General features: G+C 28.2%; 2 protein-coding genes across 2 annotated transcripts; both read left to right on the plus strand.

Annotated features, from left to right (window-relative positions):
* Window positions 1-7202: 7202 nt before the first annotated feature.
* Window positions 7203-10321, plus strand: PCOAH_00020820 (Uncharacterized protein; the record flags this gene model as incomplete). Its single annotated transcript, XM_020058889.1, has 2 exons — window positions 7203-8225; window positions 8429-10321. 2 exons carry the CDS (start codon window positions 7203-7205, stop codon window positions 10319-10321), a joined length of 2916 nt encoding a protein of 971 aa, XP_019914374.1.
* Window positions 10322-11964: 1643 nt separating this feature from the next.
* PCOAH_00020830 (Uncharacterized protein) lies at window positions 11965-13779 on the plus strand (the record flags this gene model as incomplete). Its single annotated transcript, XM_020058890.1, has 1 exon — window positions 11965-13779. The coding sequence occupies one exon, from the start codon at window positions 11965-11967 to the stop codon at window positions 13777-13779; it is 1815 nt and encodes a 604-aa protein (XP_019914486.1).
* Between the last annotated feature and the right edge of the window lie 450 nt (window positions 13780-14229).

A 14229-nucleotide genomic window follows, 5' to 3' on the forward strand; every position in this document is an offset into this window, starting at 1 on the left:
CACCTTTGAAAGAAAATTATTTTAGAAAAAATAAATTTATAACGAAAGAAATATGCTTCTTAAAGGTTCTGAATCCAACATAAAAATATGATTTCTTGTAGCAAAATATTAATTACATGGAAGAATTTTTAACCAAGGGAAATATACAGTCAATATATTAGACATCTAAAACTTGTTAAAAGTCGAATTAAAATAAGTATAATTTACGGACACTTGCGACATGTGTAATTTAATAAACAAAAATTATAAACAGTACATACAATTAAGCAGTTAAAATTAATTATTTAACATAAATTATAATTTAAAATAAACCTAAATAATAATGTGTATAAAAAATAAATGATTTGCTTGTGTTATTATTTTTAATATAAAGAAATTATTAATTAAGCAAAATTATTTAAAATAAAAAAATAAGTTGTTTATTGTCTTATAATAAATTTAAAATTTCGTAACTAAAAAAAATATCTTGCGTATAAAAAAATATATTTAATTGTAAAAATAATAATAAATAAATAATTCCCAATACAAAAAATTAATTATATATAGCAATTAAATTAAATTAATATAAATTATTTCTAAAAATAAATATTAAAGTAAAATTAATAAATTAATTAATTTAGGATAAATAAATATATTAATTAAAGATAATAAATAAATTAATTAAATTGAATATATATAAATATATATATATATTTATTAATTTAAATTTAAAAAAAAGTTAATTAAATTAAAAATAAATATATATAAGTAAAATAATTAAATTAAAAAAATGATAATATATTAAATAAAATATGTGCTAATTATATAATAAAATAAATTAAATCTTAATATATATAATAAATAAAAATAATTAAAAGTTAAATAAATTAAATAATTATTAAATGTATAATGGCAGTTTAATTTAACAATAAATTTATGATAAAATATAAATAAAAGAATAATTATAATTAATCATTTTAAACTTATTAATTAAAAAATAATAAAATAAGTAATTGTTATTTAAAAAAACAATACGTTATTTATTATATTAATTTAATTAATAACATATAAATAAATATGTTTAATTTATATTAATTATATTAATTTTAATTTTTAATATATATATTATAATTGTATTATTAATTTTCACTTATAATAAATATAATGAAATATATATTAATATATTTAATTATAAAAAGAGTTATATTAAACACTATAAAAATATAGTAGCTTGAATTATATTATATTTCTTGTATATATATTAATAAAATTAAATAAAATTAATATTTAAATATAATTAAATTAATTTATTCTAATAAATATATATTCATTATTTATTCTTAATTTAATTTTATTATTAATATACTTTAGATATATTTTCATTATTATTAAATAATTAATTATTAATCAATTAAAATTATATAAATGAAATAAATAATTTTATTTAATTCAATTATATATATTATTATTTATTTTTAATTATTTGTAGTTTAATTTTATTAATTTATTTTATTATTATTAGTCTTTATTTTAATTTATTTAATAATTATATTTTTTTATTTAAGGTTAATTTATTTATTATTTAATTATTAATTATATTTAATTTGTAATTTCATGATTTCTTATAATCCCTAAAATATTATTAATTAATTTATATTTAATGAATTATAATGATTATAACTATAATTAGTATGTAACAATTATTTATTATTATATAATAATTTAATTTAGTATAATATGTTAATAACTATATTTAATGTAGTATTATTAATTACAAACTCACATTATTTATAATTATATATACTATATATTTATAATTTAATTAATAATAAGCAATTAAAATTAATTATTTTAATAATTAATTATTTACTATTATATTTTAATTTATTTGATTGAATAATTTTAATATTTATTTATAATATTATTTTATTTAACTGTATATAATATTTATTATTATTTTAAAATATATTATTTATTTATATAAAGTATATTAAATAATTTTAATATTAACTCTAGTATTTAATTTAAGTTTATTTATTTTTTATTATTAGTTTTAAATTAAAAAAAATATATTATATATATTTATTTTTATTTTATTTTTTATAACATTTAATTTATTATATATATTTGCATTTATTTTATTTTATCATATTTAATTTATTATAATATTTTTCTTAATGTTACTAATTTAAATAATACAAATAATTAATTTATTTTTTTTATTTGTCTATTATTTATTCGTTATTTTATTTATTTTAATTATTTTATTTTTCTATATTTAATTTTTATTTTAAAATTATATTTATAATAATATAAACTCTTTTATTTATTTATTTTTATATTTTCATTAATTTAATATTATTATATATATTAATTTAAAATATTGTTTATGCTATAATATATTTTTGCTTATATATTTATTATTTTCCATTTAAATTGTAATATTCATAAATAAGTATATTGGAATTACTTTCAATTTTTATATTTACCCTTTATATTATTGCTAATGAATTTTATTGTTTTAGTATTATTTTACTATTGTTTATTTCTTTTTAACATTAAATATATATATTAGGTAATAAGGGTATTACTAAGGTTGTAGAAATTATATTTATTAATGTCTTTTTTAATTATAACTTAAGAACAGAATGAAATAGAGTATAGTTTACTGTAGATGGATATATGTGTCATAAACACATCATATGAAAATTATATACAAAAGATTATATATATATTTCAAAAAAAAGTATGATGAAATTTTTTTCACTGTGAAAATTTTAATGTGTAAAGACCTAAGTTTCAGTTAATTGGATATTAACCACATGTTATCATTATATTATCAGTGTTTTAAAATACTTTTTTGAAAAGGAAAACATGCATAATTGACAATATTATGCACTAGATAATCTCTCTTATAATATAAAGCCCTTTTTTGTGCCGTTTTAATATTACGTATGCGCATACTGAGTAGGCGATATTATTCTGGGTCAAGAATTACTTTATTATTATATGTGAGATGTCCACATACTTTTGCAGAGAAGATGTATATGACTTAATTAAAGAGAAACGTTTCTGAAAAGAGTTTCTACAAAGAAAGAGCTTTATATCTGCTCTATGAAATTAATCTTAAGTTCTTTTTATGCTTAAAGAAATGTAGACATGTCTTTTAGTGCCAAGTTTGATTAATGACTTTTTATAAGTCCGTATGAAATAACATGTTACAATACATGTCTTTTCTTTTTCATAATGTCCTATTAGCTGAGAATTAGTAGGTTTTAGAATGATTGCAGTATTCATGCAGAAGAGATTCAACAAGAAAGAGGACACATTAGCATATTCTTTGTTTGGGGGTATAGTAAGAATCGTATAATTTCTCATGTATTTGCCATTGGCATTGCTTTGAAGCTGTTCATTGCATGTTTTATAAAATAAACATTCTCATCTATAACATTTTTTAATTCAGTAAATAATAAAGGGAAATAATAAAACATTAAAATGAGAAAAATAAACTAAAATGTATGATAGAACATGCTATATTTTCAGTATGTATTACCAAAGGATTATCCTAACAGTGTATATGTAAAAGATGCAAAAGCGTTGATTTCTCACAAAAATGAAATACTTAAATTTTTTGAACTCATAACAGAAATTCGTTAAGTAAAACTGATATATGTATATTGGACATGTGTAATGCTTTTTCACGTAAGAATGTGAAGAACATATCTTGAAATGAAACCTGAAGTATATTACTTACGTGAGTGCCACATAAAATCATGTTGTGAAACATTATACGAAAAGACGAAAAAGAAAGGCAAAAAAAAAAAGAAGGTATGTAAGTGGACTATTATGAATAAAAGAACATTTCATATATTTTCTACAACACGTTTTTCTGTAATACTTTGATAAATATAAAATTTATTACATAGTTGTTGCGAAAAAACTATCATAGTTGTAGGAACAATAAATATGCATCTGACGTTACCACACACTTAAAAAAGTATTTTAGTGATAACTTGTAAACCCTAATGATACTCTCCATTCAACATTTTAAATTAATATATGTAAATGTCCTCACATGTATGATACATTGTTGTTATGTTCCCTATTTTAGTAATCAATAATACTAAGGCAAATATTGAAAATATAAAGGTCCTAGTTATGTTAGAAAGAAAAATGGTAATTACCATTTTTATACCCCCTGAACCTTGTAGCAGTTAAGCTCTGTTGCGTGAAAAGTATAAAACGGAATAAAAACACTTCTAAGGTTTTTAATATATGCGTTATGAATGCGAAGAAATGTTTGTTATGTGCTTAACGTTTGTTCTTTATTAGATAATAGTAAGAATAGACACCCTGTAAGTTTTTCCTCTTTTAGAAAATAAGCATTTTGGAAAATAAGAATGAAGAAATTTATCATGCGTATAAAATTATTACATATTTTACAACATTAAAATAACAAGTGTCCAATGAGAAATGTACATAAAGATGTATATAGTATAATAAACAAAAAGTGCTACTTCTATGGAAGAATGCAATTACACAAATTAGACGCCTGTATTTCTCTCTAACGCTTATGTCTGCATATATATTTCGTGCCATTTCAAAGATAGTAAGGGATTCTATAGATCAGGTCAAATTAGATTAAAGAATCAATTTAAAATATTTTCCTCCTGCCCAACATGAGTCTAACACAAGGCAAATAGCTTAATTGTTATTTAGATATAAAAGCCGATTTATACCAATAGGAATAAACATTTACCTTAAAATGAAAACAGAAGAAAAGTCTTGTATAATCCATTTAAAGAAGCACGTAACTTTACTGCTACAATTATCAAAAGATAACACGCTCATACAACCTTTCTGAGATTTCATTATATCCACGTTTTTACGACCCTTTTTCTTACCGTTGAATGTCAGAAATCTTTTATCTGTGTCTACAATTTCTATAGTATAACCTATCTAGTTTGTGTAACGTACCGCTTTTTTAATACAATTATTAAATAAACACCATACATATTTTGAGTAGTTCAAATATTAGAAATGGTGTATGGTAAAGGGGGAATTCCACATGTCTACAGGTAATTTGTAACGCTCATTATATGTTATGGCATCAAGTGTAATATTTTTGTTTATATGTCTTGTGCTGCGTTTAGTTATGCCCTCTTTAAGAACGAGACATTTTTAATAATTATCTTTTTTATACTCTTCATTTATAATTTTATTTTCCCGTTATTTATTTGCATAAAGACACTTCACCCAGCAGAAGACGAAAGGGAAAATTTCACAAAAATGCATTTGAATCTTCATGTTTAATAGTACATCTCATCGAAACAGTAATGATTGCTATTTAACAAGAAAAAGGAGTTGAATAAATAAAAAAAAAAAAATTACAAATGTATTAAGGTTAATAAAACTTTAGTGCGTTCGTGCAGCAATATTCTTTAAGTTGTAATAGAACAAATTACAAATGCTAAAGAGGAAACATATGTTCCAAATTTTGAGAAATAACGGTTTCTATAATCGTAGATATCATTCTTTTTTCATTAAAACATGGAATTTTACATTACGATATTTCTTATTCTTGCGATAAATTATTTATACATCCTGCATTTATAGCAAACATTTTTAAATTATTCTATGCACGTAGTCTATGGAGTTCCATAAGTTATCACTGTCTCTATTATTAATAGCACCTTAATTTTATAGTACTTATGTGCATACATAGATGAATGCGAACCCTACAAATTCATAATTCTTTTTGCTAAAAATGAAGAAGCCAGACAGAACCAAGCAAAAGCATGAAAAATTTAGCACTTTTAAAGAAGAAAAATAAAAGGTTTTGTTTACTCTGAAACGCGATTATAACGCCATAATAACACGATTACAAATCATATTGACGTTTTTTTGGATGATTTAATTGAATACTTGAAAGGGAGTAACAGAACAATTGTGTACCCAAGTTGGGAAGAACAATTCGCCTTTATTTTGGCTTTGTGTGCCCATTTAACACCTTTATTTTATTACCCGAACATATTACCTTACAGTGCGCCAGAGCAATTTTTTGAATTGTAATTCTAAGATATAAGCAGAAAGACATAGAAGACAGCACATTTAAATGTACATTTAAAAAATATGTATTTGATAATGTAAGCGTGATGAACAATTTTAATATGTTACATATGCGAATGTATGTCTTACACTTCTTTTGATGCCCTTTTCCATATTCCATCTATATATAGTTACACTAATTCTTTCTAAAGACCAAGAATAACATAGCTGTTTTGAAAATAAATGTGCATTAAATGAACATTGTCTAACAATTGAATTTTTACCCTTTTGCCCGTTTATAGAAAAATGCTCCCTTAATTTAGTAGTGTCATAAAATTGAATATGCACTTTTTAGCAAGTGACAGAACAAGAAAATACAAAATAAGAAAAAGGAAGAGAAATATTGTTTTTCTTTTCATCTTCCGGTTTTTCCTATTGTGAAATATGAATAATTAAATAATACAAGGAAGTACATTTGTTTTATTTGCTTCGTCTAACTTGGTCCATATAACGTTTTATATTCATATTAATGTTTTTTGCTTGTGTAAAGTAAATTTGCTTTAATTTTAAGCATGTGTTTTTAAAATGAAAGTACATTTTTTTTTTGGTGCACACGGCAAAAATGAATAGATTTATTCTGTAGTATTGGAAACAAAATTAAATACTTAAGTGCACCATCTCAAATCTTTTTTAAAGTTTAAAAAAAAGAAAAAAAATTAGGAATTACGCATTAACAAAATATATTTTTTTGCCAAAAATATTTTACACAATTAAAAAGAATTTTAGCATTAAAAAGAAATGTAAAAATTGTTATACTACGAGAAAATTATTTGACAATTTTTTTAATATCTTACTGTTCATTTGCGTTTTTTCTTGGTTATTTAAAACTATAGTATGTAACATTTGAAAAATGAAATTTACGGAGTAAGACTGCAAGGAAAATAAAAAATGGTAAAATGTGTTAACAGTTTAAAGGACAAAACAAAAAGAAGAGAAGAGAAAATTAATCAAATGGTAAGAATGTTTCCTATTACTATTTAACAATTGTGCAAAAATATGAGTGTTAAAAAAAAAAAAAGTAAAGGTAAAACATAACATTTCTGAACATCGGGATAATTTGACAAGTGAACTCTTCTGTGTAATTTGTTTAAATGTAGCACTCCCTCAATTTCACTATGTATTGTCTATTGAAAAATGCATTAAACTTCGATAAGTTTAAGAACATCAAAATTGACTTAATTAACAAGGTAAAGGCCTCTGACACCGCAGATTGTCATGAAGAAAATGCAGTATTCAACCTTTTAAAAGATAAAGAATTTTTCTCTGAAGGGGATAAGCTCAGTAGACATAACAATTTGGAATGCACATCTTCAGTGAAAAAGAAATTGAAAGATATTAATAACTTAAAATGGCATTTAAATGATATAACGAACGTAAGACAACATGAAAAATGTAGCTTATATAAAGAGACAGGTATAGTTAAAACAATTTGCAGGAGAACCGTGGGAGTTTCTTCATTTTTAAAAAATGGGCATGGTCATGGTTACGACGATAAGAGCATGGAAATGTTCAATAGCAATGTTCCGCTCTATGGAGAAATCAAAAGAGTTTATAAAGATGTGTTCTGTAAAACGGTGTCCAGAAGGATCCAGAAAAAGGGATTAATAAGAAAAACATTTTTTAAAACGTTCATGTTTAAGTTCGTTTCTGAGTTAAACAGTATTAGTGACAAGAAGCATATAGACATAACTAAATTTGAGCTGACAAACGGAAAATTAATTGCATATCTTCACTGTTATAAAAAATGTTCCCCTGAAAAGGTGCACCATGTTAGAAATGTGCAGATTTATTTAAAAAAGAAAATTTATTACAAATCTATCATTACAAAAAAACATGTTAGTTCTGTAAAAAGGAATAAACAAATGCGAACGTGCTTAAGGAGGGAAAAGTCCGAACGGTACTGCGATGATAGGAACGAAGTTGAATGCGGCTCCAACGAATTGCATAATGCACCAGAAAAAATATATACAAACCGCGAGAATGATCGAAAGAACGAAATTAACAATTGCTGTGCCGATAACTGTGAAGAATCGTCCTTTTTGGTGAAACCATTTGAGACAAAGCAACTTCCTAACAAAAATGCTGCTAATTCTGTAATGACAAAATGGAATTGTTTACAGTCATCTGCAGACAAGAAGGTAGGAGTTATTTTGCACTAGTGTCGCAAATGCTGCTTCTCAATGAAGTAGACACCTGTTGAGAATAGAAATACATTCGTAAAAATAAGAACGAATGCGCGTTTCTTCTTGTTAAAAATTTGCATATATATATGTACTTGTGCGTGCTTTCCGAAATTGGGGTAAACACTTAGGTTCACAATGGACAATTTTACCTTTCGCAGGAATTTCAGAAAAACACAGGGAGAAATGCTTACATAGAGTTTGTGAGCAGGTGCGGAGCGGCAAGCACGGGCGAAACGGTCAACACTTTAATCGAAGGGGGATATAGGAAGAATTTAAAAATTGACACCTTCAGTAACTTTGGAAATGGAGAAATGAAAGATCTAAAGAAGAATAAGGAAGTGTTCGAAATTCACAATTCGGAAAAAGTACATAAAAATTCATCAAGTAAGAAAAACATAAATTTGAGTAAACTCCGCAGAGTGAGCAGCAATAACCAGCAGAATAATAAAAAGGAATTTAAAAGAATCAGAGACCCCCGTGTTCATTTTCTCAGCAATAATGTTAACTTTTACGAAACAGTGATTAATGAAGAGAAGTGTAAAGCAGAAAATATAAAAAAGGGTTATAACCTTTCCGATGAAAATATAATGCAAAATGGAAAAATGAACGAAATAAAGCAGAAAATCAAAACAGCGCTAATCAGCTTGAATAATATAAGAAAGAACAATTATAAGTTAAAATTTTATCTTGAAAAAGAAATTATAGATAACACCATTCACCAAAATGAGTTAAAAAGAAGTTTAGGTTCCGTTTTTAGTGAAAATAATACACATAAAAAAAATGCGCACGCGGGTCGAAATACCCGCGACGGGGGAAGTAAAAATATAGACAAGCGCAGAAATGGTAGACACGATGGTGACAACCATCACGGGGAAAAGGCTAAAACGCAAAGAGAGGAAAATGCACGGAACGGTTTTTGCAATAATGTTAGGAGCATAGGTGACAAGGTCACATTGCAGGAAAAAGGCGGCAGTGGTTGCAATAGTGTGAATTTTGAAAAAAATAAAAACGAGCGTCTTCACTCAACCAAAGAAGGTGTAAAATCAACGCACGCTGTTATAAAAAGAGATCAAAATGAAGGAAAAACTAAATTAGTCAGTAAGACGGAGGCCCAAAGGAACCACTTTAACGAATTGAGGGGCACCGAACTGGTTCAAAAACGTCACATAAATGGAAAAAAGGAGCAAAATTTACCAAAAAGTCACATAAAATTGAGCAATCGTGCATTTACATTAAATGGAAAAACGCCAAATAGACATATCTGCAGTGGTAAAAGTCTAAAGGATGAAGAGAAAAGCGGCACTTTAAATAACATCCCAAAAGTTCACACTTGGGAAGTGGTCGTTCAGGCAAAAAAGAACGGCTTAAAAAATAACGAAAAGGAAAATATTCGTGGAATTGACGAAAGGGCACATAGTAGCTTTTTAGGTCACCTAAAGAGCAAAGTTGAAAAGGTAGAGGCGAAAGAAATGGACAGAAAAAATGAATACAGTAAAGTTGGAGGTAAACATAAAAACTTAAGCATAAGCGGGGTGAACAAATCGACAAAGCAATTTAAAGAAAATAATATCTACGCGAACAGGAACAAAAGTAAGGAAACAATTAAAAATATTGAAGCAAATAATTTGAATAGCCCCTTGGATGATGACAAAAAAACGCATAACATAGTTGCTAATTCGAGGGACTGTACGAAAAAATTCACAGCTTCACAAGAAATCCTTTGTGATGAAGCAAATAAGGAAAGGAAACAGTTTGACCTTAGTAACGTAAGAAACATAAAAAAAATAATAACCTGCGGAATATATGTAAACAAAGAGGTGGACCGAATAAATAAAAGAAACAAAATTGCAATAAGCATAATTGAGAACTATTTAGAAAGCACAAATAGGACATGTTCATTTTTCTCCAAGCAAAAGGAAAAAAAGACGTATCTTCGGAAAAATTGTATACCTGGAAGGGAATATGACAAAAAAGAGGTCAAAGTTTTCCCCGGGTTGTATGACCATTACGCATTTCTACTGCTTAACGTTAAAAATTGCAAAGTTGTGTGATGTAAGAAAAACCGTAATCGTCTTAACGGTTAACACTTTTTTTTCGTTACGCTGCTATGTTTTAGTTATATGTTCATGAAATGATAAAATTAAAATTATGACTTTTTTTTTCGTTAAAGAATAGGGAGGGTGATTCCTTCTGCTTGTTTGTCTTTCATTTCCCTTTTTTTTAGAGTACTAATTAACTACCTCACTTTTTGTGTCATTTGTTAGAAGTTATAAAATATGTGTATTTGTAAATTTGCACCATTCGGAAAACTCCTTTCATTTAAGTAGCTCAAAAAAATGCACATTGGCGTTATAATATATTTGTTCTTATGTAACCATTTCAATGGCACAGGTAAACTTGGATAACACGTTCTGTGTGATCCACTAAAAGAGTAAGCATTCCAATTAGTTCTACCACGTTGTAAAGGGTGATAAATGTTTAAACAACAAATTACAGACTCATGTGCGGGAAAAATTGAGCTCATTTTTCTTCAAACACTGGAAAAAGGGAACGCACTTAAAAATTACCCTCCCAGCAATTGATAGCTTCCTTTTTTTTAATCTGCATTTGTGGAAAAATAGCAGACAAATGTTTTGAAAAGAAAGAAAATTTCCCCCAATAGGCGTATAACGGGCAGTGTTTATAAAGGCACACTGTTACTTTTGTACAGTGTTACTTTTTAAAATTATATATATGTTTTTCCCCACAAAAGAATCGGGAAATTACGACAATAGCGTTTATGATAATAGCGTTGAAGCCTTGTGCCCAGATAAAAAAAGAACGTTACTGTCTACACTTCCTACGTGCGTATGACCTATCAGGATGAAAATGAAAAGGTACAATTTGATGCAAAATACATTGCAGGAGTGACCACGAAAATGGAGAACTTTTTTTATGTGTAAGAAAAAAAAAGCACATATTTACGCATTGCACATTTTACTGTGTATTTTATTATGTTTTTACTTCTTTATGAAGAAGGCAGAATTTTTTTTTTTTTTTTCCATCATATATGTGACTGTACATTTTTGCAATACAGTGAGTACATGTTTGACAAATGTGTACATTACTGAATAAAATTATTTGAAAGTGGAAAAAAGGGTAAATTAAAATGTTATATAGACATCCCTTTCGACTTTATCATGTATACTACTTTACATTTTTCGGCAAAAAATTAACTCACGTGTACCCTTGTGTTTACATTTACGTCAGAACGATTTCGCTCGGAAAAAAAAATTAACTGCAAAAATGTTCACCCGTAGGAATTAACTTTTTCCCTTGTGGGAATTCAGAAGATTGTCCACACGTGCCTGCGCTGAGGGGGGAGGCGCATACATGCATACATACACATATACACATGTACGCATTTTTGTGCATATTTTTGCATATATTCATATACGCGTGGGCGAGCACCCTTGCCGCGTTTGCCAAGCGAACAAATCAGGAGAAAGTAAATTTACCTTGCGAGTGATGAACGCGTTTTTAGTGCGCAAACGCGTTGGGCGTCACCCACCACACAGAGCTTTCACCCTCCCCCCCAAGTATTGATAAAATAAAGCAGAAAGCTTAATCCATTCTCAAAAATACATACATGGTCACCCATGAATGCATGTGGGGACCCCACTTGAAACGGCATACAAAATAGCACTGTGACAAAATGAATAGCAATTCGATTTTCGAAAATCTGAGCGACTTCTCAAATTCGTACGTGGACAAAATTCATAGAAGCAAAGAGGAGGACGACCCCAATATAGCCTTCCTGTGCAATACGAAGGAAGCAGTTCTACATAAGAGAAGGGTGAACATTGATAATTTACTCATAAACAGTGAGTACAATTTCGTAGCGCAGTTAAACATAGTTAATAAGCCGATCTCTGTGGAACCCTACACACGAGACGTTTCTCACCATGTGAGGGGAACTAAACGGAGTGATAAAAGGTTTGGTGGTGCAGATGCGGACCCAAGCCAGCAAAGGGTGCGACCGAAAATGGCCTCCAAAGTGCTGCCCCCGGTGGGGCAACCCACAAGGAAAAAGGCCGACCAAAATGGTAGGCATAGGGTTAAGCAAGGGGTTAAACAAAGGATCGGGCAAACAATTCGAAACAATTCAGCAAAAGAGGTGGGTCGAGGAATAAGACAAAGCACATCCCAAACGGTACGACTAAAGAGTAGACATGACGAGAAACCCGGGGAGATGCACACAAACGAAGGAGGCCAAGACGTGCGCGAAGAAAAGCATCTCAGAAGCCCCACCTCTTCCTCGGATTGGTATGACAAAAACATGTACAGAAATTATTACCTACTGAACAAAAGTTGCGCATACTTAAAGTCCAAATGTGTTAGGGATACAGTTTTAGATCCATATGGAATGGAGGTGGAGGAACGGATCAATGGAAGCTACCAGGCTAATCTTCGTGATGAAAATGGTCACACGTGTGGCCGGAGTTATCCTTATGATAATACAAAAGTTCGTAAAAAAAGGGCGTTCCATTTCAAAATTGATAAGGAAAAAGCTTCTGATTTGGGAACATATAATGGTAATATGAGCTCGGACATATTACTATATAATAGCCAATGTGATTATGGTAAGTACCCTGATAAAATAGAGACATATGATTTTTTAGAAGAATGTGAGTATGAAAATGGCACCAATTCTGCGGACCAAACAAAGTACGACGATGGTGGATCATCTCTCGAGATGCTACACATTCTTGAAAACGAAAAAGACAACAACATTTCGGATATGAAAAATTTATCCGTGCGCAAACATTCATACAGACACAGAGGAGAAACCTATTCGGAGCTAAAAAAACCATCATCCAGGAACATGTCTCAATTGATGAAAATAAAATTTTTAATAGATAAAAAAAAAAATTCATCCAAGAGAAAAAATGCAAGTTCCCCATTTTCTCATTATAAAAATAACAGTACACTTGTAAAATTCCTCATGGCTGAAATAAAAATAGAAACAAAGTTATACAAGTTAATTTTATTCCTATTCCTTTTGATATTCTTGTCACTCTTTAAGGATATGCCTAAATACATAGTTATTACAAGAAAGTGCTACAACATATATGAAAGTCCAATAAAATCAATTAAAAGAATATTAAAATATGTAATTTGGGCTTTAAAAATTGGGTATAAATTTACTTCTCCATTTATTCTGTATATGTTATCATTTTTTGGTGTAATAATTTTCCGCATTTTTTTACTTCTCAACATTCCAATCTTCCTTTTGCTATTTTATTGCAAATTTTTTTTGAAAAATGAGGAGCCCACTGTTAAGCTGTACCTCCTTTTTGTTGTCAACATGTACAAGTATATTGTTTTCCATTTTGCTCACATTTTAAAGAATTATTCCAATGACATTTGTTTCCGTGATTTTTTGTCCGTCATTTGTGTATCCTTTCATTTCATTTTTGTTTCCCTCTATCGAATTGTGCACAGAATTTACACTCATAAAGTTCGCTAAGTTTTTTCGTTCAAAATGGGCAGCGATCGAATAGCATATGCACAGGGCTAATAATATCTCATTATATGCTTCACTACAGACATGTTAAATGAAGCTTAGCAGGGGTAACCGTTTCCATCGGGCGACTATTTCCTCCTTAAAAATGGCTACGGAAAATAAGGGCAGGGTCACTACCCCATATATTAACCCGCACGTTCATTTGCGCCTTTCCATTTCCACTCCTTCTTCGCTTTTCCATCGCCTTTGGAAAATGCGCTCCTGAACTGCATATGGCACGCGTGAAAATATGTTTTCCCCAAAAATGTTATAGAGTGAACCACCCTACGGAGGTTCCTGCAATCTGTGTAAAAGCATCACCGTGTGTTTAAGCCTTTTTTTTATTGCACCCTTTTGCGCATCCTAACGTGGCATCACCGATGGGGGTTACTCATTAAAAAGGGAACAGAATCG

The sequence above is a fragment of the Plasmodium coatneyi genome, chromosome 8 (assembly GCF_001680005.1).
Source record: "Plasmodium coatneyi strain Hackeri chromosome 8, complete sequence".
NCBI classification, from domain to species: Eukaryota; Apicomplexa; class Aconoidasida; order Haemosporida; family Plasmodiidae; genus Plasmodium; species Plasmodium coatneyi.